The 27,797-nt window shown below is 38.6% G+C and overlaps 1 protein-coding gene across 2 annotated transcripts in view; it reads right to left on the reverse strand.

The window, feature by feature from the left end:
- LOC131032470 (phosphoglucan phosphatase LSF1, chloroplastic) overlaps positions 1-27,797 on the reverse strand; it is a 185,850-nt gene that overhangs the window by 34,089 nt on the left and 123,964 nt on the right. For both annotated transcript variants that reach the window (XM_057963446.1, XM_057963445.1), the window contains exon 8: positions 20,320-20,432. In XM_057963446.1, coding sequence (XP_057819429.1) covers positions 20,320-20,432 — 113 coding nt within the window. The remainder of the gene's footprint in view (positions 1-20,319; positions 20,433-27,797) is intronic.

The following is a 27,797-nucleotide window of genomic DNA, read 5'->3' on the forward strand; positions in this document are numbered from 1 at the left end:
ATGCTCGACGGGAAGGAGATACCAGACGCCGTCAATGGGTCAAAATTGAAACAGTACCACAAACGGAGACGGGTGACCGATCTCGGACCCTCTAGAAGAAATAACAATTAAAAAAAAAAAAAAAAGACCGTATGGTCGTACGACTGACAAAAAAAAAAAGAAAGAGGTGCATGGATGGCGGAAACACCGTACAGGGGCGCGCGTCATACGGTAGGCCCACACAGGTGGCACTGGGTGCCCACCGTACGGTGGCACCGCGTGCCACGTGCGGTGGCATTGCGGGGTCCCTGAATGGTGGCACCGCGTGTCACCATGCGGTGGCCTTATAACCGCACAGGCAGAGTAGTAAACCGTTCGGTGGCCATTTAACGCATAAAGAATATTAACGATACGAAAAAGAAAAAGGGAAACAACATTACCGTACGGCTGCAGCAGTCCAGGTGTAGGTACGAGGAAAGAGAAAGAGGCACGTGCTTGATTATTCTAACCCTATTCTTTTTTAAAGAGGGCACAAACGACAAAGGGAGCATTATTTAATGGACGCCAGTGGGAAAAGTTGGCAAAAGCAGTTACCTGGTGTGGTGCCATCAACCTTAGGGAACAAGAACGTGGTCCGGATTCTGCCTTCGGGTGTAAAGGTAAGAGGCGCCATGGCTGACAACAGCAAAAAGAAAGGGAAGAAGGTACAATCCAAAGTACAATAGACTTCAGCAAAGAGTGAGGTGACGATGAACACAATCACTTTCAAGGGTTTGACTGGCACAGATTGCAGAAAATGGTGGAATGAGACCCTGAATGATGACCCTATGAAGATACAGCTGCAACTTGAACAGGTACAGTGGGCCATCCAGATGCCAATTTTTTGCATCAAGGACTTCGAGGTGGTGCTGCGGGCCATGATTGGTACCTACGACTCGCACAGGCAGCAGTCAGTATTTGATTACGACCATTAACAGATTACAGTATCCTTTGCTTCGATTGAATTTACCAGAGTTTTCGATATTCCAGGGGTGCATGGAAAGAAAGTGGATAAGGCACAGAAAATAGCCCCAGATTTCAAAGACAAACTGCTGAAACTGATGTGTCGCAACAACCTCACACAAGCGGAACTTGCTAGTCTTCAGCACGCAAGCAAGAGTCGCGGTCTGAAGAAGTCGTTTCTAAGAGAAGGAATATGGCAGTGCCTGGTGGATGTATTGAAGAGCCGGTTGATGGGAGCAAGTCGGGCTTCAGATATTGCCATGGCATAGGTGGTGCTCGTGAATGGCATCCATAACGGTATAGTATATGACTGGGCATCTGTATTAGTAGATAGGATGGAGGAATTCAAGACTCTCCAGCACAGGACTTTCTACATGCCCTACCACGCTATCGGGCTCTTTCTAGATGCAATACGCCTTCGGGGCTCACCGGACCAGTACTTGGCACCACAAGGTCGTGTACACCCTGGACAACCCCCATATTTTATTGGATGCACCTGGACACCATGGCACCAAGCGGAGATATCCACTCTGGCACGAAATAGAAGAGGAGGGTAGTGGTTTCAGTGTCGGCAACAGAATCGGAGTCCACCAGTAGTGACCCGAGTGAGGAGGCAGAGGACAGTGATACGACCACGGAGACTAGTTTCAGAATGGTAGGTCAGGGTGGGCAACATGTAGAAGAGGACATGGGGGCCACATTAGCAGCAACCGCGCAACCTCTCGATGGGCAGACGACTCCAGTAGGAACCACGTTGCCTCCTCCAAGCGCGACAGTGACCACGTTGCCTCCTCTAGGCACGGTAGTGTTGGCCGTGCCGGACACCCGTGATTATGGTTCCCCCACTTGTGGCTGCGACACTGGTAAAGTCTCTGGTGGTCGATGAGAGTCATCCCACGACAGTAGTAGAGTTTGGAGGGACAAATGCTGGGGAGATGGGGGTACCAGTGGAACTTCCTGGAGAGAGTGGTCCCCCTTCTCAATAGGATATGAATGCATGGCTGAGCCAGTTCAAGTTGGCACCAATAGTCCTGACTGGAACAGTAGTCCTTTCTCCAAGGCGTGAGCAGAGTCCTCACGAGGTTGTGGACCTCGTCGGAGATGGTTCGCTAGAGTTGACGTGGAGTGTACTGAGGAACCACTCACCCATCCGTGAGTTGATATTGAGCCCTACACAGGAGGAGTTCACCTCGAGCTCCCCACAAACTTCCCACGGGGCTATGGAGGAGCATGGTATTGTAGCATCTCCGAGAGGGCATGGCTACAGGGAATTAGAGCAGTTCCTGGCTGATATGGCGGTGGAAGCCAGACGGGTGGTAGCCTCCATGCGGTCTCAAGGCGAGGCCCGGGCAGACGATGAGTTGGAGTGGCTACTGGAGTTTATGAGGGATAGGTGCAGGACCCACTTTACTCAATGCTTTGAGTCTGGTGGATGGTCTACCACTGAGACCTTACAGATGTTGGAGAATTGGGGCCTCCGGGAGCAGGTTGGCGAAACCAGCAAACAAGCATTGTTGAGGCGAATAGAGCAGTCCTTCCGAGAAACTTACTATGAGTTGCGGAGGACACAATGTATTGCCTACAGTACAGAGACCCAACGCAGGGAGGCCGTGTTGGCACGGGACGAGTTGGCTACAAGGCTTCAGCAGACGGAGGAGCTCCACAGAGAGCAATTGGCTTGGGTGACGGCCGCATGGGATGAAGAACGAGCTGCCTTGGAGACAGTGTTAGCTGGAGAGAGGACGGCTAAGGGTGCCTTGGAGGCATGGTTGGAGGAAGTGCACGAAGACAAGACTATGTTGGAGAACTGACTGGGTAGCGCTTTGGAGTAGGTGGACCAGAAAGATAAGGAAGTCTTGGAGGCAGCATTGATGGTGAGAACAGCGATAGAACGACAGATGGTGGCGGAGCAAGACCTCAAGTTGCGGACTGAACAGGTCTACGAGTTACACGCTCGCCTGAGCACCGCCCCCTCTCCACCAGGGACGCTTCCTCTACCCCCTTCTCAGTCCTGAGTTTTATGTTGTAATCCTTCCATGTTGCTTTTCAGTCGTTAGGAGACGACCTTGTTTTTTGGGGGGGGATGATGTTAGCGGCAATATTGTACGCAAATAAAACTAGTTAATTAAGTTGTAATTGTCTTTGTTAGTTCGGCAGCCGAGGGATGGTAGTTACAGTGCGACAATTGGCACTCGCACCCCCTCGGCATCTTTATATACTTCCGAATGTAACTTGTGACACACGATTATGAATGGAATAACATCTCTTATATTTTATCTGATATCTATGGCATTATTATTATGCATTACGTGTTGTATCTGTATGCTTTAAGCTATTCACCCGAGAGGGTAAACAGCCATTACCTACACAAATGCCTCAGCAGCATTCATAATGTATCGTTCTTCTTTTCCTGCACAAAAAACCATCCCCGAGGGCCAAGGAAAGAGAACAAGAGCATAACTTTTATAGTACATATAGGAATACGGATAAGAGGCTGACTATGACAAGCAAATAAAAGTAATACTCAAGAGATAATAACCAAGAAAAATGCTTATCTCATTATCCAAGCTCCATCTGGCTTTGGATAAACTTGCAACCCTTGCAAGTAGTATAACAGCAGGCAAGCCTTAACTACTAAGGTCTTCAAGTGTCCCCTGCAATCACACATGCACTTGCACATATACTTGTAATAATCTGCTATTAAACATAGCTCATGATAATGATAAATTAGATGTCTGAAATTGTATGTAATCATAGCTAAGGGCTACAATACTCAACCTTACACATGGGCAGTTCTAGTCTCATGAACAAGAAGGCAACCATTAGTCCAAAGCATACAATAGACAAATAACATTAGCATAAGCAATGCACCACAAACTATCAGATAAATGTGGTAGTGGGGAGAAGACTTATCTGATTAGTTTGGTCCTTTCATCCAATGAGGTCTTGATCTCATATTTCAGTTGCTATCGACAGATGCAAATCTGCAGAGTTTCCAAGGCTGAAGATAGAAATGCCTTTTCTATGAAGAGAATCATCAAAGTCTAGCTAGAAAGAAGTGGCCCCAATTTCCTTCTCATTATTCTTGGCATCGTCTGCAATTATAACGTGATTCAAGAATCTCTTTCAACTCAAACTAAACATGACCTCTATCCCCTAACATATCTTTCCACTCTCAAGCTCAAGCTCTTCCTTAAGACAGACGGGATGCACCAACTGTGGCAATGGCTCTTCAAGAATCTCCTCTGATACCAGGTTGATTTTCTTACAATACTAGGATCACAAGAAGATGACCACACACAGTAATCATAGGGTGTGCTCATTTAACCACAGGCAATGATTCAAATCATTGTTGCCCTCCCTACCATAGACGATATACAGCTATCGTCTCCCCCGAGCACAAAATTATGTCTCTAATATATATATTTCAAATACGAACAACAAGATGCTTTTACAATGATCAAGTACAAAGGCCAAAGTGAATCACTTCACTCCTTGAAGTTATATGCTCAGATCAATTTACAATGTACATTTGTATATGCAGTCCGTACTGCATTAATGTCTCCAACCTATGAAGAATGTGTTTGATCAGCCAAGTAATGTATTCGCTCTCCAAAGGAATGATTTCGCTAAAGATGATTGAATTCGATCTGCAATATATATGAAGGTCGATCTTCTATCTGTATGTGCCTGACTGAAGATTCCGATCACAGAATGAGAATGTGTGCCTGAAGATGAGATCAATTTCTTTGCACAAAATTGTTCATGAACTGGTTAGATGATAATCCTATCTACTGATAGTCTGATCTGCATATGATAACAATGTCCAATCTTAATGGGGAGAGCATGATCAGCTGTATATTAATCGATGCATGGAGGAGAGGGATAATTGATCCATATATACCCATGCGTGGGTGTCTTCAAACAGCACGTCCACACCAAACAACATGTCTCCTTGTCAAGAGTCGGCTCTACATCAACCGATATGTCTTTCTTCAAGGGTGATGGGTAAGACACTAATCAGTTTGGTTCATAACAATCATTATATTGCACATCCTAATTAATCGCTTAATGGTTATTATATTGACCATATAAAATGTGTAAGGCCGATAGGCCATTCACACATATTCATGTGCTACGTCGGCCTGACCGTAGCTATTACATTAACATTCCCGTGGGATCTATCTTTTGGTTTCCATGTTCTTTTTTGAGCAAAGATTTTTCTTTCATGTATTTTCTTTTGTGGCTCTGCTCTTGAACCCTACGGAGGTGGTCTCTTCCTATTGGTGTTGATTATAAGAGGGCTCTTTTACTCCATTTGTTGTAATGGCTTTGGTCTTTCGAATGGTGCTGAAAAGTTCCTGGTTGGGTTGGTTGGTCTTGCAATTTCAGTATCTTCGGTCTTCTTTGGTTATTCCTATTGAGGTGGAGCTATCTTCTATTGAGGTGGAGATGGTTTTTGTTGAAGAAGATGAGAGGTGTTGCTTGGTGGGGCTGATCGGTGTTTGGTTGGTTCAGTTGGTGGTCTGGCTCCCTTTAGTTCCTATTGAGGTGGGTCTCCTTCATATTGAGGTGGTAAGGAGTTATGCTGGTAGGGAGTTGATTTTCAGCTGGATTGACTTTGTTGGTTTGAACCTGTTGGTTTTGGGAGCCAAGTCAACCCGATATGAAGGTTTGGGGAGCCTTTCAAAACCCCCTAGTTCCAGATTGTTCCTTGATGCTTATCTTCAAAATTCAAGCTATTATGGTTTTGGGATCTCTACCAAAACTTATTGTTTAGGTTATGGGTGCCTGGAAAAAACCTTTGTATCAAGTGAAGGTTAAGGGAGCCTTGACAAAACCTTGGACTTTCTTGTTTTGACATCTTTTGGTGTTTGATTGTTGTAAGAATGGCTTGACCTCCTCTTTTCAGCTGGCTCTTCAATGACTTCTTTTGTTAGGCTGAGGGTGGGCTGCTGGTAGTCTTTGTTAATTCTTGTAGCACGTTCTTCTTTTGGTTCTAGATCCATGCAAAATCCAAGGGTTTCAGGTCCCTTGAAAACTTGTTGTAAGGGGTTTTGGGTCCCCCTAAAAACCTGTTTTATCATTAATCAAAAACATCTTTCTTTTGTGTTACACTCTTGTCCTTCCTGTCTGATATTGTTTTGGCATTCATGTCATTCTTTCCAGCACAATCTCTTTCTCCCATTCCTCATGTGTATCTTGCATCAAAATTGAATGAAGTGGCAAAATTATGGGTAGTTTGACTATTGAATGGTTGAAATATACCTTTTACTCCCATTCCTCATGTGTATCTTGCATCAAAATGTAAAGTGGCAAAAGTATGGGCGGGTTGGCTAACAAATGGTTGAAATATTCATTCAGCACTAGACTGTCCAAAATATTGTCAAATGTGTTAATGCATGATAGCTTCGGTAAGATAAATGATTGAATGAGAGATAATGAAGTCTCTCATTCAATCATTTATCCTATCGATAAATTATGATGAAAAACTTCAAGCTATTGATCCTTCATTTGATGACCATTCTTCATTTGTATATGTTCAATCTACTTAGTTTGATAAATGCTTAACTATCGATAATCATCCTATAGCATAGAATACTGATTAATATCGGTTTACATTATAACGTATGGATCCTGATTAATATTGGTTATCTTATTAACTATGATTACCGATTATTATTGGGCTAATGTATTCCGATTTTTATATCGGTTAATATATTAAACCATGAACAATAATGGTTATCGGATTAACTAATAAACACCGATTGGCATCGGGTGGCAAATTAAGCATGCACCGATTGGTATCGGGTGGCAAGATAAATACACCGATTGGTATCGGGTTGTTAAGTTAAGTATACATCGATTGGTATCGGTTTGCTAAGCATATACCGATTGTAATTACAGCGATAAGTTAAAGGGTGCGATCAAGTAATGTCTTGATCGGTCATGTCTAAAGACATGACCGGTCAAGGCATTGCTTGATCCTCCCTGCTTGCATATACATATCAATCGGCATGTGTGAGAAGGATATCAAAATCAATAAATGCTCCTCTCACCTACCATAGAAAAGAAGATAGTCAGATTTATCATATAAAATAGATAATACATAGATCAAGTAAAGATAAACTAGAATATAACTTGCATATTGAATTGAGAATTGAACATCATTTACAAAATGTGGGAAAGGTTTCCATGGTTCCTTGATGAGTGTAATCTATGATAGTAATGTTCTTCATGTAAGTTGTTGTCCTCATTTTTGTTTTAAAAAATGAAGGACCATTACATAAATTTTTTGTGAAAAAATGAAAAATTTACTCTATGGCATGCTTCCTGAGGCAAAATTTCGACTAATCTTTGGACTGGCTTAATCCTTAGTCCATCCTCGAATCACGTTTCGAATTTCGTCGCATTCTGGATTCGTTTGCTATGTCTTTCCTTCAATTTCGGGTTTTTTCTCCTTGACTGCAGGTGGGAAATTTCTCTTGAATTGCAAGTTTTAATGATTTCCATTGTTTTGGTCTTTGTAGGGAAATTTTTGGCTAATTACAAGTGCACTTTATTAAAAAATAAGAACTTGTAATTTTCTTTTTATTTCCCCCTTGATGCTTTTTGGCTTTTTAAGTTAAAATAGGGATTTTTTGGATAAGTTACAAGTAAACTTGTAATTCTTTTCTAAAACCCCTACTTTAATGTCTTTTGCTTGTAATAGGGATTTTAAACCTCTATTACATATGTGCAAGTTATTAAAACTTTTGTAGGGATTTTATTTTCCCTTTACAAGTAATTTGTAACTTGCACATCTCTCTCCAAAACCCGATTTTGCCTAGAATTGAAACAAAATGACATTTTAAACTTGCTATTTTGCCCAAAAAACCCGATTTTCTCCATAAAGTGCAAATTGGGGAATTTTAAACTTGTAATTGCATTTTTAAAACCCGTTTTTGCCTTGTTGATGGAAAAAGTGACATTTTAAACTTGTAATTGGATTTCTCAAACCCGATTTTGCCTTGTTGAGAGAAAAGTAACATTTTAAACTTGTTGTTTGCTCTCAAAAACCCAATTTTCCTTATTGCATGCAATTTTAAACTTGTTGTTCTTTCCCAAAAACCCGACAAGCAATATTGGTGGATTTTGTTGACAATTTCCACCGATTTTTGTGGAGAAATCTTAGGAGGAAGGCGTTTTGGATTCCTTGCTATTTTCATGCATTTTCCAACTCTCTTCATGCCATTTGGAAGACCTTATCGCTGGTTTTATGGGGTTTTAACAGCAAAAACGTTTTTGAAAAATGCCACGATTTGCCTCATTCAAGTGCCATGAATCTTGTCTTTCCTAAATCGTTTTGGCTTGTCTTCCCTAGGCGTGGAGGTTGGGTGCTTTACTTGACCGATTCTTCATGCTTTTAATGGGCATTTTGATACATATGGCGTTTTTTCAAAAACATGGCTAGGGTTTGAATCTTTTTTTTTTTTTTTTAATAAGAGATTCTTTCTCTTCATGATAGTTGTTAGTTTTGTTTTGCTCTTTCCTAAAATCGGTTTTTGTGAGAGATTTTCCCCTTTGTTCCAAGTTTGCAAAGCAATTTGTGAATTGCATTGATTTTCCCCATTTTCCCTCTTTACTTGTATTCGAGATTTTAAATCCCGATTACAAGTTGAATGAAAATAATTGATCTTCCCAAAATCCTTCCATTTTCATCCATGTTCATTGCCATCATTCGTACATACCATTCCCACCATTTCATCCCACTCATTTCACACCTTCATTCATTTATCCCATTTAAAGTCTAACTGCGGTCAGCCATCCAGAACCCGAAATTGGTCCAAAATCCACTCAAAAAACACTTGAAAATGAGTTCTAAAGGTCCAATTACAAGTGCAAACTTGTAGTTACCCATTACACATATGAAGTTGCATGTTTGTTCTCCACATTTGCAAGTTAATGCTCTTGTTTTTCCCACACATGTAATGCAACTTCCAAAACCCGAAACTCACTTGTGAGCCCATTTTTGCATCAATTTATCCCTTCCCTTGTCAGTTCGGTTTGCACACATGATCTACCAAATCAATGGATTAAGGCATGGGCCTTATTTTGCAAGAAGATTTCAAGAATGAAGGATGATACAAAGAAGAGATGCAACAACAATTCATGGTTGAGAGCATAGAATGCTTTCAAGACAAAGATGGTCATGACATGAAAAGAGGAAGGCAACCCTTTCCCTCCTGAAAAGATAGTACTAACCCAAGCAAGAAGAAGGATGCAAGTTCTCGTTCCGGTTCAAGATGTCTTTACCAATCCAGAATACTTCAAGTTCTAGCATCTTGAAGCGACATGAAGATTATCACAGACAAAGGATGATGCAGTTAGAGTCGCGTCTTTGGACACATGGAATAGTTTTAGTTATGCATTTGTAATTTTGTTTTGACAAGTTACATGTAAAAAATAACTTTGTAATTGCAAGTTAACTCATTACTTGCACTTTTGTAATTACATGTAAAGCAACTACAAGTTGTGTTCAATTGGGACTATAGTTGGAATAAGTCATAGTTAGTTATTGAATAAGTCTTGGTGGTTGAGAGAATCTCTCAAGTTAGTTAAGATCCACCCACCTTTTTCTCAAGGCTCCTCTTCTATAAATACTTGAGGGGGTCTATTGTAATTTTTATCTTTTGGAAAGCAAGCAAAAACTCTGCCAAATTTACAGCAAAGAAGTCTTTGAGCTTTCATGTGTAAATTCAAGAATTGAAAGGAATAGAAGGAAATTGCTCAAGCTCTGAGTCTTTGTGCTACATACTTGAGTTTGTGTTCTCTATTATCTTTCTTGCAAGTGTTTCTTAAAGGGCTTAATCACATTTGATTTGCAGTCTTTGTGCTGCAAATATTTGAGGTTAATATAGATTAAAATAAATATTTTGTTGAGAGAAGCTGTAAGTCTTTGTGCTTTCACTTGTTCTTAAGAGAATTTAGGAGCAGATTTTGTGAGAAATAGCTGTGTCTTTGAGCTTATACTACTTCCCATTGTTTTAAGTAGAAAAGAATAAGATATTCCAGTCTTTGAGTTGTTATAATTTGTTCTTGATAGAACTAGTATATAAAAGGGTAGATAGGACTTCATATAATCAAGTCTTTGAGCTTGATATTGCATGTCTTGTCCCGAAGGAAGTGACGGAAGTCTTTGAGCTTTCAGGAAACTTCATTTCCTTTCTCTCATTTCATTTCGAAAGTTGTTAGTGCTGTTTTATATCAAATCGCTATCACTTTTCTGTGAAGAGAAAAGGATATTGTCTTTCTTGAAAGAAGAAGAAAGATTGTTGTCCCATCCTATTTTATTTTCAAAGTTGTAGTTAGATAGGGGGAGCCTTCCCTTAATTAGGAGAGTTTTACTCACACGCTGTGGTTGAAACCACAATTTTGTATATTTCCCCAAGTGTACAAAATTTTCAACCAACATAAGTTGAAGTATCTTGACAATCATTCTATTCTTTGATTTACTTTTTTCAGATGCAAATCCCAATTCAAATAGAGATTTTAGCTTATACCTCCTAAGATTCCATCTTGGTGAGTTGTGACTTCATTCATGACAGGGTTTAGGCTTTAGATGGTTGTCCTATGATTATGACTGAGGTTTGACGAAAATTTGACTTGGCAATGTCACCAAAATGATTATAGGAAAACCCAACCAATAATAAATTAATAATCTATGCTAGAACCAACCCGTTGTGCACAATAGAAACCATTCATATTCACAAGATAGAACCATAGTAGAAACTAGACTAAGAACACCAATAGCAACTAATTAGAAAATGCCACAAGTCATAGAATAGAAACATGGCATTATTCATTATCATCAAGTGGAATGTATAGATTCTCTAGGTAAATCGGAAATAGGTGAATATAAGAAAGCTATCTCTATGATTGTCAAAACATGATCATTTATACAAGTTATACTGGAAAAATCATAACAACAATTTCAACCCACAAATTAAAAGTAGCCATCTATACATTACATAATACTTGTTCTATTCTAAGCACAAAGATATTACTTTATTCATAAAGAAAAGGCCATAACACAACAAAGTCTAGATGCCATTACTTATTTCATAAACATGAGACCATAAAAAAAGCAAAATGTTTCAAATATTGGTATTTGTGCAATTCTAATGGCTGCATTGTTTAGTCTTTTTTAATGTCACTATCATGCCTTATTTCATGGTTCCATTTGGTCATCATGATAACATCTAACCTTATTAAGGTTAAAAGATGAAGAGGAGTTCACATGAACTTTAAATAGAGCATAATTGATAATACCCCAATATTTTTGAACAAATGGATATCTATGCTCCTCCAAGTTTCCGGGATGGGGATGGTAGGGGATGGTGGAATGTGTTTTCGGTACGGGGGTACTTTTGGGCCATTTTTTAGGGGACGGAAGGGGACGAATATAAAAAAGTATAGAAATTTTCAAAATATAAGTAAATTGAAAATATTCATATGATGATAAAGCATTCATCATAGACATTATAAAACCTTTCTAAGCATGGGCAATTGATATATATATATATATATATATATATATATATATATATATATATATATATATATATATATATATATATATATATATATATATATATGAGCACAAATTCATATTTTTCTAAGAATCTAACGCCTTCAAGACTGCATGTTTTGTTGTCAAACTCATTAACAAAGAGGAATGGTTAAGTGAAACAATAATTGGTTATGTTCCAATTTGACCTTAAATGGGATTTTTTTGAGTTGTCTTTGCAGATACATTTTTGCATTATGAAAATAGCATTTCTCGCCAACTATGACTTAACTATAATTCAACAGTATGATGAATAAAGCATGCCAACTTTGTCTATAGCAGTCCTTGTATACTAAACAAGTCCACTGTATGAAACAAGATAATCCTTGATTGTGGCTTTGACTGTGAAGATGTAGAGATCTGCAATAGGGGATGTGTTTTTTGTAGATTTTGTGATCAGGATTCATCATTGGTCTAATACTTGGTTAGACTTATAGTTTGATGGAGGTTCGGGGGCAACAACCTCAACAAGGTCAAGGGGTAGTGCCCCTTGTACGGGTTTGGGGGTAGTGCCCCTAGCAAGGTCAAGGGGTGGAGCCCTCACCACCAAGCCCAAATTAACACCTTCAAAACCATAAAAGGCCTTCATGGCAAACACCATTTTCATATTTTTTTTAATAAATTCTAATGGGCATGTCATAAATCAAACAAACATTGAAATGTTCTAAAGTTTTTTTTTCTAATTACATAAAATTGTCCCTAGGTATGTTAGGGGATGACTAGTCGTCCCGGGGATAGATGGGTATGTTTGGACACCCCTTGGCTATCTTGGGGACGGCTAGCCATCCCCTAATGTACCCTTCTATTTTTTGACGTCTTGGGGATGTTTCTTAATTTTTGACATAATAGGGGACGAGCAGGGGGGGGCATTTCCTAGGCGTTCCCAAGTCCCCGAAACATTTCCTATGGGGTACGAGGGGTAAAAGGGCAAGGGATGCAATCAAAGATGACACATCTTGCCATTCTCAACACAATGTGTAACGTCCCCATTTCGAGCTTGTTGAGGAGAAATCCAAACTTCTTAGAGTGCTCAAGGTTGGTTATAAGTGACTTTGGTTCTTGGAATGAGCTTAGTTGGCAGTGTGGAGTGTCCTGACACTTTTGGACATTTGGGGTGTTATCCAAACTTCTTGGAGAGGTCATATATTTTTAGAAAGTCACTTGGTTGGCTATAATCATCATCCTACATCTCTAGTATCATCTAGTGTGATCAAAGCTTGATTCTGATGTTGTTTCAGTGCTTTACACAAGTTAGTTAAAATTAATTAAATGTTCACTTAAGTTTCCAATGTTATATTATTAAATTGACAACGTAAATGTAATTTCTAAAAAGATGTTCGTGTTTCTCAAAATGGATGCCTAGGAGAAATAAGATGGCCTTTGCAGATGAAATGATATTTTATAGTTCAAAGGTCACTTTGAGAGATCAAATAAATGAATTATTTTGATCGTTGATTGGTTATTTTCCCTCCAAGAGCTATATAAGGTGTTGGGTCTCATTTGGAGATAGCTTGGTGAATGCTATTGTTATGCTGCTGGAATTAACCTAGAGTTCTTCCAAATCTTTTGAAGATGAAAACCCTCTCAAAATTTCTAGTTTCAAGGACAAAAACCCTTCTAGCTAGATTGGTGTAATTCCACCCATGGATCACCATTGCTACAAATCAGAGATTTAGATTTGGTATTGCAAGATCAATGTGTTTGATATCTTTTGAAGCTTCAATTTTTGTGAAGATTTCATTGGAGTTTCTATTGTGTTTGGAGGGTGAACTGAGGAGCATCTTGGCTGGTCGTACCATTCCTCCTCTAGGCTGTACCATTGCAAATCAAACCGTATAATTTAGAGATGTTCAATAAGAAGGTATAATCTATTGTTTGTATTCATTTCTGCCCTTTTTAAATCGAAACTCGCAAGCTGTACAAGTTTAGTTGGGCAGATTGTTGTTTGTTTTGGCTACACCATGAGAGTTGCCTGTTGAAGGGGACATGAGGCTTTAGAAATGAAGCATTGGATTTCTTGGCTTAATTTCTTGTTGATATGAAGTGACAAGTATTTCCTTATCTTTCTCCATCACATTGGCACTAAGGAATCAGCATTTCGAAGGTGTTTTTTTGCATTTATTGGTGCTGTACCTGTCATTTCAGTGTCATTTTCAGACCTGTTCTTGACTGAAAATTGATCTCAGCCTGAAATAATCATCTTCTAGTGTGATTTGATGATCTTTAGAGCCGTTTTAAGTGTTTTTTCCTGACAATGTTCACTATGGGTATGTTGGATATATGTTGGTGAGATTACTGGGTTTTTTCTTGCTGTTCTAGACTTGCAGAAGTGTAACAATATTATTTCAGATCTGTACCTGTCTGCATACAATTACCACACTAATATATACTCGTTTCAGAGTGTTTGGATAAAGTTTGAGTGTATTGGTAGTGATGTATTTTCAATGTTCAGTGCATAGTTGGACTACTCGCATCTCGGCTCGACTCGCCAAGCCCCTGAGAAAAAAACTTGTCAAAAACTCAGGAAAAACTCGGCGAAAAACTCGGCAATGTAAAAACACGCTTAATTTTAATAAAAAATGCATTTTTTTTGCAAAATTTAATGAGAAGATGCATCCAATGAGTCAATAAATGATAACACAAAAGAAACAAGCTGATTCTAGATATATTTAAATGCAAAGTGTCTACAAAATCGCATCCTCATGAGGAATGCTGATGGCTGGAAGCAAAATAGTAAATATTTTTTGTAAAACCAAAAGTAAATACATCATTACAAATTACAATTAGCTCTAGCTAAAACTATTTACTATTCCTCTTCCTCTTCCTCTTCCCAATGGAGATCTTCCCAGTTCTCAGGGTGAGAAAAAGAGGGGTAGAGAGATAGGTCTAGATTTTGGTGGAGATCTACAAACGTGCAATATTTGAAATTTCATCATTCATACTGATAGTTTCACTTTCAAACTTTCAACTCTAAAATGTATAATACCAAGATTTCTTCAATGCTAATTATGTTGTTATATGGAGCCTAATCAGACTCGGAGGTTAAATTTTCCCTACTTCCATTAGCGTAGTTTCCCCCTATATTTTTCGACTGGGGTTTGGGGGCAGCGCCCCCAAGTTGGGGTCAAGGGGCATCGCCCCTTGCGCTCCCTGCCTAAAATACTTATTATTTTATAAAGGCGTCGGGTGTTATAAAGTATAAGAAAGGAAAAAGACATATTGAAATGCCACTTATACTTAAATGTTATATTTCATGTGTATATTCTGATGAAGGGAATGAAACTGACCTGAAAAAACAAAAAATGATAATTTTTTGACATGTTTGGGCCTCTGTTTTTAGTCTAGCCGAGTTTTTTAAAGAAACTCGGCGAGTTTTTGCAAAAAACTCGGCGATTACTCGGCGAGTTTTTGCTACGAGTTAAAGTCATAAAAACTCGCAGAGCTCAAAAACTCGGCGAGTTTGCCGAGTTCTCTGCGAGTGTACTTCAATGTGTAAACTGAGAATTGAAAAGGTTTTCTAATCATTTCCTTGCTGTCCAAACTTGTTGCAGCAAGTCTATAGAGCATTACTAGATCTGTACCAGCATATATTTCATCTAACATCAAGGTATATTGTTGTTGTTACAAGTTGGAAGGGTTTTTTCATGATTTTGGGTTCATATATGGGTGTTACGATAGTTTTATTTAACATCAGCACTAGTTATCAATAGTTAATATTCTTACTTCGATGTTTATGATGCAAATGTTCCAATCTTGTAATGCTTCGGATGGTCTTATCGCTGAAAGTTATTATTTCTTGCATTCTTTTTTTAACACAGTAGTACAACTAATGAATTGCTTTAATATTTTCTGATGTACTTACCCCATTGAATAAGTGGTTTATTATAATTGCTCACAACTAGATAAGTGGAAGAAGCCCGTTTTTAACAATTCAATATTGTATAAGCTTTCCCACTGAATAAGTGGATGTGCCCATAATCTTTCCCGATGAATAATCAGATGTGCCTCTATGCTTGCCACTAAATTAAGTGGAAGATGCTTTTTACATTTCTTGTAGTGCATATGCACCCCACCAAATAAGTGGTATTAGCTGGCTTCCCGCCTAGTGTTTTTCTTTTAGCATTGCATTTCAGTTTATTGTAATCCAAAACACCGTATGCTCTCACCTTGCCCATACCAGGATCTGGGTGACCAGAAAGTGGAAAGGATTCTACATTGCATCTTACTTACAGTTGGAAGTTATGTTTTCAAAAAAAAAAAAAAATCAAAAAAAAATCTAGGGTGGTTATTACACAATGACTTTATCCATAATGAAAAGGCCATAACACATCAGAGTGTAGACGCCATTACTTTGTCCACAAACATGATGCCAAAAAAAATCAAAATGTATCAAATCTTGGTATTCATGCATTTCTAATGGCTACACTACTCATGTTAGTCTTTTATATTTTAGTAAAAAATCATCTGTTACGCTTGCGTGGTTTCATTCAATCATGATGATAGGGTTAAAAGATGGAGAGTTCAAATGAACTTTAAATGAAACAAAATACCAATAATTCTGATCACATGAATACAAATTTTAAGTCTTAGTTACAATGTTAGGGAATTTTTGTAATGTTGGGTTTCTGGGTTATAATCTTTGGATTCGAGTTAGACATTGCAGTAATCAAATGTTGTATGTGGAAATGGTCCTTGTTGTCATTTTATGACACCTTGGTCCACCAATGAGAACCGATCAGAGATACGTCTATGGACCAACGTTACTCCAAGATTGATCAAGAAAGGATGATGGAATCATGAGGTGAAGTGTTGTTTTGTCGGAAGTTCTTGGGCCCTCTCTTTTCCCTTCTCCGGAACTCCGGAACCCCGAGATTCTGAAGTTCTTTGCCCTTGTCTCCTTCCTTCTTCCTTTTCTAGAACTCCGGAACCCCGAGGTTCTGAAGTTCTTTGCCTTAGTCCTTTCTTTCCTGCTCCGAAACCCCGAGGTTCCAAAGTTCCTTTCCTTCCCTTAGCGCTTTCCTTAGTTCTCCGGAAGGTTCCGAATTTCCTTCCTTGCCTCTTCCTTTCTTCGGAACTCCGGAACCCCGAGGTTCTGAGGTTCCTAGTCTTGTTTCCTTTCCTTCCCTGCTTCCCTTTCTTCTCTTCTTCGGAACTCTAGAACCCCAAGGTTCTGAAGTTCCTTTCCTTTTTCCCTTTTCTCCTTCTTCTGGAACCCCGAGGTTCCGAAGTTCCTTGCCTTTATCTCCTCCTTCCTTGCTCGGAACTCCGGAACCCCGAGGTTCCAAAGTTCCTAGCTTTCTTTTCCTTCCTCTTTTCTTTGCCTTCTCCTTTTCCCAGAACACCGGAACCTCGAGGTTCCGAGGTTCCTTGCCTTCTAAGTTCTCTTTCTTCTCTTCTTCGGAACTCTGGAACCTCGAGGTTCCGAAGTTCCTTGTCTTAGTCTCTTCTCTCCGGAACCCCGAGGTTCCAAAGTTCCTTTCCTTGGTCTCCTGTTCTCTTGCCCGGAACCCCGGACCTCCGAACTTCCGGCTGGCGACACTTCTGGATGGTGTGATCGACACTCAAGGCTTTAAATGCTTCGACAGCTTTGGCGACTTATGCACTTTCTTTTGTGGAGCCGCAGGGGTGCATTTAATGTTTTTGGCAGGATTTCCATCAAGGGAGGTATGGGACCATGCTTGGTGACTTGTGTCATGACTCCATACTCTGACTTTGGAAGGTCAGTCAATTCACCTTCTCAGGATTGCCTTTTGTGGGTATGGCTAGGTTGCTTGCATGTACAGGTCAAGTGCATGCACTTCCCTGCACTCCCAGACTGACATACAGGGGTCATGATCACTCTTGTAACCATTTTTCTATATAAAGGCTATTAAGCCTCATTGTAAAAGGTTCTCTCCCTGCTGCCTTGAGCTTTCCTATGCTCTTTCTCTTCTCTTGAAGACTTGTAATTATTTTTGTATTTCTGCAACTGTAAGTTTGGCCTTTGGCCTTTGAATGAATTGAAATTACATTCTTGCCTTCCTTCAACTTATGCATGCTGTGTATGTTTCCTTACCTTCATCATAAGTGTATGTTTTGTGGCTCTTCTCTCCATATATGCTATGTTAACTTGTTTTTTTGAGTGTGACTTGTGGGAATCCTTCTCCACTCTTAACACTTAGCAAATTCTAACCTCCATACATGCGTTTGGGTCACTCATGCAACTAAAGTTTGTGCATCTCTTGGGTATTTCAATTGATTCCTTGTGCCATTTCGGGTGGGGAGAGGAACAATCTCTTATCTTGGTGCATCACCCCCTTTCATTTTAAGCATTTCTCTTTTCCCTTTACCTCTACAGTCTGTTAGGATAGGCCTAGGAGTTAGTTTTGAAGTGTTGAGTGGGTTCAACACCTGAACTTGGATTGAGAAGGAAGTCGTCCTTCTTAGGAGATTCACCCCCCTTGTGCAAGGTCCCACACTTCGGGGTTGTTTCTATGTTTCACAAGGTTGCTGAGTTGATAGCTCAGCAAGGGTGCAAGTTTTTGTGATAAAAGTCCCCTTGAAGGCCTACAAGATTTTTTGTAATATTTAGTGTGAAATTGTATGGGCAATAATACACAAATTAATATTTGGTCAAGCCTTCTCAAGAATGAGCTCCATCTTGAGAAGTTGAAGAGTTGCAATTTTGGGTGCCCAGGATTCCTTTCTAAACATGGCACTTGGATTTGATAGATGAACATTCATTGCATGTAACTCATTTATTTCTTCTGCATTGGAACAGGTGTCATTTACTCTCCCCTTCTATGATTTTGAATATCAGTTAGTTGTGTTGCTCAAGCACAAATTCAATAAATTGAAGGTTTGGATGAGTAGTTTTGGCATGACAAAGTTTGGAGGTGTGGTTGGGCTGCTTGTTTGCTCAGAGTTAGAAGAGGTTGCTGCTATATCAAATGTGTAGATCAGATAGTGCTATTTGACATTTGGTTACCGGAATATACAATGGAACATCTCAAAGTGTTGTTTCAACTCTAATATTCTTATTGTTTTCTTGCTGATTTCCATTTCATTTTCAGTCTGACATAAGTTATATTTCTGATTTATACCAGCACCGAAGATGATTTTGAAGACACTTTTAATGCTCCCAATGAAATATATTAACCCTTAGACTCAACAAACACGTATTGCCATGTCAATATAAGGTTCAAGAGTGGCATGTACCATTGTTTATAGTTAGTATACATATTACTACAGATATTTTAAGATCACAACCTAGCTCTTTGTTTGATCCGCCATTAATGTGGTATTCATCCACCAAATAGAAGGAAAGTAGTCTCTAATAGAGACACCAATTATCTTATGCCTAATGTTGTAATTCTTTCTTATATATTGACTGATGCAGAGCAGGGGCTTAGGATCTCTCTACTAACTGAAACAACAACTCACCATTCACTTTGGGCATGTACCAACAGCAATTTCTTCACAACTAGGCCTCTTTCCTAGTAGCCCTCCAAATAGGTCTGTCAAGGCATAATTCTCAGCATGCGCCTCATCGGACAGAACTCAAGGTATTTTTGGATACCCATTTGGCCATTTGACAACATATCTTGAGATAGACAGGTGTTACTTTGGAGTGAAGGGCTCAAAAACTGACTGTCCTATTTCTCCACTGGGCCTAATTGGCAACTTTGACTAGGCTTGGTGCTAGGACTTGCATCAAAACTCTCCCAAAGGTACAACCTGTTGTTCCAATTCTTGGAACACATCAATTAGAGTCTAAATCAACTGTTCTCAACCCAAGGCCCTTCCTCCAATCACATTCAATGAGAAATGTCACTTATCTTGGACTCCCTGTGACTGCTGCATAGAGATATCAGTCCTTCATGGCCTCCAAAACCCTCGCAAACCTTCTCCAATCCTTCTGCAAGTTTAAGGAATCATAATGTACATTAGGATAGACCATTTCACCTATTTTGAGGATTTTTCACCCGTGAAATGGTGAGAAATACATTTTCGAATGCCCACTGTAACCCTAACCTAGGGTTTCTGGCAACCTGCAAAGAAAATGCAATAACTTTTGATCTACCCAATGAAAATGGATGAAACTTGTTGTAAATGAAAGTAAATTCAATGCTTTATCATTTCTAACCAGTCTTGTGTCACCACAAATACGTACAGGGCCATACAAACCAATAGAGCAGCAATAAGGCGTTAGAAATTGCAGAATTTTTGGTGTTTGTATTTCTTCAACTTTCAAAATCATTCAACCAACAGTCCTGGAAAATGGAACAAGGCATATTATATGTTGCCTAACCTTCCCCAACGGTTAGCAACCACCTTTTGAATTACAAAGTAACAAATCTACATTTTGTGTCTTTATGACAACATTAGCAAGAAAAGTTGCTTGACAATTTTGGCAACATTTTGCAACTTTGCATTGCTTAATACCTAATGACCCAAACTAGACTCCTATCAACCTAAAATGGTCTAATAAGACCTTATTACATGAAATTAATACAAAATCAACCAACAATGACTATATGTGCACCATTGACACAAACGGGCAATATTTTAAGACCAAAAAAAAGCAGTTCTTGACAATGGTATAAAGTACAAGCACGACTACTAAATTATAAAATCAAAATAATCAAATTAATATTGTTACATCACATTTTTTTATGATTATTCATACTAGAGATATAACATCAAAGGCAATGTTGGTAACATGGAGATTTTTTGGTGAGAAAGCTTACTTTCCTTGAGGAAGTCGAAGATCTACAACATGCTTTTGTCCACCAACATGAACTGATTTGATGGGTTCATTCCAGTTACCTCTAAAATCTCCAACCAGTTGTACTTCTTCTCCCTGGTACATTAAACAACACATAATTATAAGTATGCAATTGCATAGATATGTAAGCATTCTTTTAGGTTCATAATATTGAACTAGTCACCACCACTCACTACTGTGTTACTTGGCAAACAACATTCACATTAAGTTTAATACCTAATATTTTAACATTAAATAAATAACCCAATTCAAATGGAAGCACAGTAGATTAGTTGGAGATGCAGATTCAGATTGGGCAGGTTCTACAGATGACCAAAAGTCTACTTCTGGTTATACTTTTAGGTTTGGTTTAGCCATATTTTGCTGGAAGTCCAAGGAACAACCTTCTGTATCATTTTCTACAATAAAGGCTGAGTACAAAGCTGCCACCTTCACAACTTGCCAAGGAGTATGGTTAACAAAATTATCAGAGGACATGCAAGAAATACAAAATGGTGCTGCCATATTGCATTGTGATAATTAGAGTACTTTACAAATGACTAAGAATCCAGTGTTTCATGGTAGGATTATGATATTGGAATTCAACATCACCATATCCGAGACTTGATTCAACAAGTGGTGGTTGAGATTATATACAACTCTACAAAGGATCAAATAGCTGATCTATTCATGAAGCCCCTAGCTTGTGCCTGCTTTTAGAAACTTCAAGATTTGCTTTGTGTTCTTCCCAATATTGATTATGGGGGAGAATGAAAGAATAATGAACATTTTTGTGTAGTTACTGCTTAGTTACATTTATCCAGTTCAAAACTTGATTGTGATACATGAAACTCCTTTATTGTTAGGAAAACATCATTTGTGTTTCAAAATTATAGCATACTAGAAATGATTGTTTTTCAGCCAAGTCGAATTATTGTGCCAGAATTTTAAGAAAAAATTTGAATGACCGAATGTTTGTAATTTGTTTGTTGAATTGATAAACTATTAATAATTCTTTATTGAAATTATTATTGTTGGTGGAATTTAGTTTTGAAAATTATTTTTGACTATTAATTATCTTAAAATTAAAATTACTGTTTAAAATGTAAAAAATGAAAATAAAGATAGACAGTTTCAAAGGTTGTGATCAGCCTTTTCAAGAGACTTCATGGTTTTAAATATTAAAAAATCATAAAAGGAAAAAGACAAAGATCAGCGGTCAAATAAAAATCAGAAAAAGACAAGCAGAAAAACATAAGACAGCGTCAGAGAGTAGCAGCAAAGTCAGCAGTATTCAAGGCAAAGAAAAGGGCAAAAAATAAGGGGTTGAAAGCAGCACCCAATCAGAAGCTGCAGCATGAAAAAGTTAAAGAAAAAGAGCAGAAAATCAGCCGCCAAAAAAGTACTTAAATCAAAATTTGTGATTTTTAAAAACAAAATTGTGTTTTGAGTGAATTGAGTGCACACTTTTTCTTAATATTTGATGATTTCAAAAAGTTCAGTGGACATAGTAAAATCATGCCTATCACCAGGTGCATCTTTTGTAAGATTTTTTTCTTTTTAAAAAGTGCAAACAACTCATAAAGTTGCCCCCAGTGAAGAGTAAAAGAGAGGCACGGTTTATCAATTGTCTTGATGTTGTAAGTGACAAACGTCTCTTACGCATGCCTATGTTCATGAAGACCAATTTAGAGTGACACAAAAGACTTGAAAGAACGCCCAAACCCATTTCAAGTCACATGACTCATAAAAGAGCACCTGGGTCGGAAAAGGCAGTCATATGTGGCAGAGGTATGCTTGACTGTAAAAATTATCCATGGAAGAAAGTGGTGCTACAAGGCTCAAGTTCTGTTGCATATATAGTGAGAAAAGATATTAAGATATTCCATGCTGATTCTGCTGATGAAAAACAGGCTATGAATACGGTTGGAAGAAAAGAAATAGCATATGGAATTGATCTTTCTCCAGGAACATGCAGTCATTTCACTGAATGTGTTCAACTGCATAGTAAAACAAGACAGCAGCAAACATATTTGGAATGCTGAATAAACAAACCTAAGAGTTGGTGCAAGGTTGACTGTAGCTCCTTAGTCACTGCAAACAGTGAAGGTTTTCCAAAGAATGTTTCATACCAGTAATATCAGCAACAAGATTCAGTCATAACAGTGAGGTTTCATCAACAAGATAGTCATAATTGTATGACTTAGAAATGCAAAATTCTGTCCTAACATTCACATCAGCAGCATATTCATCATTTGCACCTATCTTTTCTTGTATTTCACTATGGATTCATATCAAATTTGACAGTCGAATTGTCAAGAAAGATAGTGTCTGATATCAGCAGTTGGTTAATGCAGAGCAGCAGCGGCACCTAAATTCAATATTTTTGTTGAATTTAAGTAATTTGTCCATTCAATCTACAGTGGGAAGTTTCCATAACCCCAAAGCTTTATCGCTTTAGTAGGGTATGAATCAACAACAGGGGTTTAGGACATCCAAAGTATACAAATGTAAATGGCAACTGGGATCAAAGCGTGTCATCCCACATTCTTCATGAATGATCAATATTGGTTTGAATATTGAAGGATGTCTATCAGGTTGTCTATAAGTTTCAATTAAAGATTCAAAGAGTTTTTATTAGTATTGGCCGATGCAATTTTTGAGATGTGCACACACTCCCTGTCTCCGACAGGGACCCCCCTCTCCTTCTTCCGGATTTGCTAGCATGAGAGAGAGAAAGATTGTATCAAGGTCACAGGAGTGTGATGGGAATGAAAGGGTGTAAGCCTAGAAGCCCAAGTCTAACCCAAGCCTAGCCTCTAGCACAAAGCTTGAGGACTCAGAGATGTTCAAAGACAGGAGGATTAGCATAGATTTGATAGTTTGGGGAGGAAAATGAAATAGGGTTCAAAAACAACATTGATTAGGAGTAAGCGCTTAAAGGAGAACAAGCTTAAGGCTCAAGATCTTTCCAAGCATTTAGTCTTGCACCTTCAAATTCGGTGTTTCGAGTCAAGGTTGGAATTGACTTTTAATCCAAAGAACGAACCTTACAATGAAATTCTGATTAGGTCTGCTGCAAACTCGGTACTAGCACTGAAAAGGGGATTAGGTGTTATTCCCAATCATGTTCCTATCACCGAACTTCAGCCCAAGTTTCACCTTTCTCCTTGCAAGTTCAGTACTTACATGCAAAATCAGAATAAGCCTTATTCCTAAAAGGCTTCCTAAGGCCGAGGTTCAGCCCGAACTTTCACCTTCATGCTCCAAAATTCGGTGGTAGCACTAAAAATGGGAATAAGCTTATTCCTAAAATCTTTGTTTCCACTGAGTTTGCTGGTTCCACAAACTGAAAGCTTCAAAGCAGAATTTCTCCATGACATTCCATGTCCTAAGATGACTTTGTGAAAAATATCAGAAGATGGGAAGAAGTTCATGGGCACAAGCATTGAATTCTGTATCTTAAATCAGAAGTATGCCTTAATCAAAAAGGGTCTCCTACCACCAAACTTTTGACCAAGTCTTATCCAAGTTCAGTGGTGGCATTAAAACCAGGACCAAACATTGTTCCTAAGGGTCTTCTAATCACCGAACTTTGGCCCCATCACTTCGTTTTCTCTCTGTAAACTTGGCAATTGCATTGAAAGCAGGATTAATGCTTAATCCCAAAAGTATTCCTAGGTCCAAGTTTTGCCCCAGCATTCTGCAAATTCGGTGATGACACTTAAAATTGAATAGGTGCTATTCCCAAAAGTCTTCCTAATGTCGAAGTTAACACTGAAAATTTCCCCTAAACTTGAGTTATAGTCTTAAGTTCGATATTTGCACCATAAAACAGATTAAGCCTTATTCCTAAAAGGCTTCTTGACACCGAGTTTTGCACAAACCTTTCCAAATTTGATATTGGCATTCAAAAATGGATTAATCCTTAATCCCAAGGACCTTCTTTGTACCAAATTCTGCCCCATAACTTAGTTTTCACTCTCCAAATTCGATTAAGTCACTAATCCTAAGGATGTTCCTAGGACCGAGTTTGTCTCTAGTGCTCCCAGTACTTGTTGATGGGGAAATTCAGCACTTCCGTCAATGTAGAATAAAATGCACCGAGTACATCCTACTCTCTCTTGCATAAGGAAATCTTGTATGCCTTCTCATTGTCCGAACATGATAATCTCAAGGTTTCTAATGTCAGGTCTTGACTGTGCTTAGGATAACTCAGTGTGGATGTGATTTGCCGGTAATCTCAAGGGGACTTATGCATCTGACAAGCTGGATTGCATCTGACACGGCTATTTGGTGATGCTTCTTTCGTCAAACTGGTTAAATTAATGGCAAAAGGATGGGGTTTAGAGAACCTAGGGACAATGATAGTAACGATTGATGATACAGATAGACAGATTTCGAATAAAACTAATTCCTACTCAGCCAGAGATAAACTCACAACTCCACAGGAATAGTGCAAACTCCAAAGGGGAATATAAGATTTTCAGACCATGAACATTCATTTGGATACCCAATTATGGCGCAATCAAAACAAACATTCACAATTGAACTAAGAGAAGAAATAGGCTCAAACTAACCATGCACAAAGATTTACAATCAACAAACCTCCAATGGTATGAACCAGAAATCCATCAAATATCCTCACACTTCGCCATTAAAGTCAATGAACATCATCTAATTTGATGAAAAGAAACCATGCAGACAGGATAAAACAAATGGCAAAACACCATGCTTCAATGCTTTGTTCATCTATCCCAACTGCCATTACAACAATTTATGTCCAACAATTCCTACTCTACTCCTAATTTTGCTACCTTCTAACAATCCTAACTTCTAAAATTCTAAATCTTTACAATGAGAGAGGCATTGGCCTTTATAGATTTTACATTCTAAATCAATGGCCAGGATTCGATCCATTCAATGTCCCAAATTTGACTTCTAGAAACCCTGACAGCTTTCAATTAATGGCCTCAACAAATTTCAACCACCTTTTCAACTGCCTTCAATTAATCCCACTAGAAGACAAAAGTTCGTGGCACTCGAGACATAAAAAGACAAACTTGGTAGCTAGGTGAACAACTTTTGGCCCCCTCTTGAATTGTATTAAATTGGGCCAACAAGTAGTCATTTTACAATAAAATAATTGCTATTACAGTAAATTCAAAAGTCCGTCATCTCTAGCTATTCTTTCTTTGTTTCTGCATGCTCCTGTAGCATTCTGTGTGTCTTGTCAATGTCTTCCAAAGATTTGGAAATGTCATCACTTTGGCTTTTTTGTGCCATGGTAGTGGTCTCTTATTCTCGTACTTTGTCTTAAGCTCATTCATTGACATCGTTAGGGTGTTGACCTTGAATTCATCTCCTGGCTCTATCTTGGGAATCCTTTGGCTTGATCCTATGCTCGATTGGTGCTTTGGATTGTAGTGTTGCAGAGCCTCTTTTTGTCTCAAGCATCTCAACATCACCTTCATTGAGCCCTCCATCCTGCATGGACAAGTAAGTCAATGATCAATCATCATTTCATTTAGTCATTCATTCCTTATTATCACACTCACTGAAGATTTGTCCCTCACAACGCTCATCATCACTCACTCTTTCACTAATTCCTCAAAGGAAATCAAATTGATTAGCCCCTTGTGATGCAACATTTCATCCTATTGAACATCACTCTATAAGAGAGTCCTTTGGCTTTGGGAAGGTGGTCTAGAGAGAGCCAAAGATCAAACTTGGCACAAGGAAGTCCTTCAAGAATAAAGGCCAAATCAGATTTTGCATGCCCATACCAAATTTGGAGAGTTTGTGCAAAATTCAGTCTGAAGTTAGGCACTAGGAGCACTTTTTGGATTAAGGGCTGACCTGATTTTCAGTGAAAATGCTGAATTTTGTGAGTGAAAGATGGAATTTGGGCTAAACCTCGGACTGTGGAAGCCTTTTTGGAATAGAGTTATTCCCATTTTGTATACAAAAGCCGAACTTTGTATGGCAGGGCCAGAATTTCGGTCAAAACTTTGGAGTTTGGAAGCCTTTTTGGAATAGGCCTAATCTAGTTTTGACTGAAAATACCGAACTTTGAAGAGGTTTAGGTGAAATTTGGTGTTAAGGCACCCTTTTGGGAATAAGGGGGATTTTCCTATTTGAGGTTCATAACCCTGAATTTCTAAGTTGATAGATTTGTTTTCTCTTGGGCTGCCTTATCTTGGGCTGAACATGAAATGCCATGGAGTTGCAAGTTTGGATCCAAGCCTCCCTAGTTCGCCCTTACCAAATTTGTAGAGTGGAGGATGAAATTTTGGGCTGAAACTCAGCCTAGGAACATCTTTAGGATTAACACTTAATCTTCCCTATGCTGCTATCACCGAACTTGCCTTGGGTCAGAACTTCAGGCCTAAGTTCGGGGGTAAGAATGTTTTAGGGAACAAGGTCATATTCCCAGTTATAATACTAGTACTGAAGTTTGCAGGGTGAAAGAGAAATTTCGATGAAAACTTAGGGTTAGGAAAAGTTTTGGGATTAAAGCCTAATCCCACTTTTTATGCTAGCCATTAATTCAAAATGTGAAATCTATAAAAGGCCAAAGCCTCTCTCATTGTAAAGGGTTAGAAGGTTAGAAAATAGAGGTAGATAATAGAATTAGGAGTAGAGTAGGAATTGCTGAACAGGAATTGTTGAATAGCAGTTGAAGCAAATGAATAAAACATTAAAGAAAGGTGTTTTGACATTTGCCTTCTCTTGTTTGCATGGTTTCTTTTCATCAAATTAGCTAAAGTTTAGTGATTTTAATGGCGAAGTGTGAGGGTATTTGATCGATTTTTGGTTCATACCATTGGAGGTTTGCTGACTGTAAATCTCTATGCATAGTTAGTCTGAGCCTATTATTGCCATTAGTTCAATTGTGGATGTTTGTTTTGAATGCACCAGAATTGGGTACCCAAACGAATGTTTGTGGTCTAAAAATCCTTTTATTTTCCTTTGGAGATTACACTGATTCTGTGGCACTATGAGTTTATCTTTGGTTAAGAAGGAATCAATTTCGTGTGAAGTTTGTCTATCTGTAACACCAGCCATAATTGTCATTGTCCCTAGAATCTCTAAACCCTGTCCCTTTCCCCTTTATTTCATTTAGTTTAAGAAGTGAAGCATCAATTGGATCGTCATAGCGGATGCAAACCAGTTTGTCAAATGCGTAAGTCCCTTCGTGATTACCAGCAAATCACATCAACATTGAGTTATCTTGAGTTTAGTCATGACCTGACACTAGAAACCTTGAGGTTACCTTGTTTGGACAGTTAGAAGGCATACAAGATTTCCTTATTCAAGAGAGAATAGGATAGACTTTGTGCTTTCTATTCAATGTTGACAGAAGTGCTAAATTTCCCCATCAATAGTAAATTCCCCATTTTTGCGCCTTCGTAAGAATTAGTTATTTTCAAAGGAGCCTATTATTAGTGGTCCTTGTAG

The sequence above is a fragment of the Cryptomeria japonica genome, chromosome 3 (genome assembly GCF_030272615.1).
Source record: "Cryptomeria japonica chromosome 3, Sugi_1.0, whole genome shotgun sequence".
Classification (NCBI taxonomy): Eukaryota; Viridiplantae; Streptophyta; class Pinopsida; order Cupressales; family Cupressaceae; genus Cryptomeria; species Cryptomeria japonica.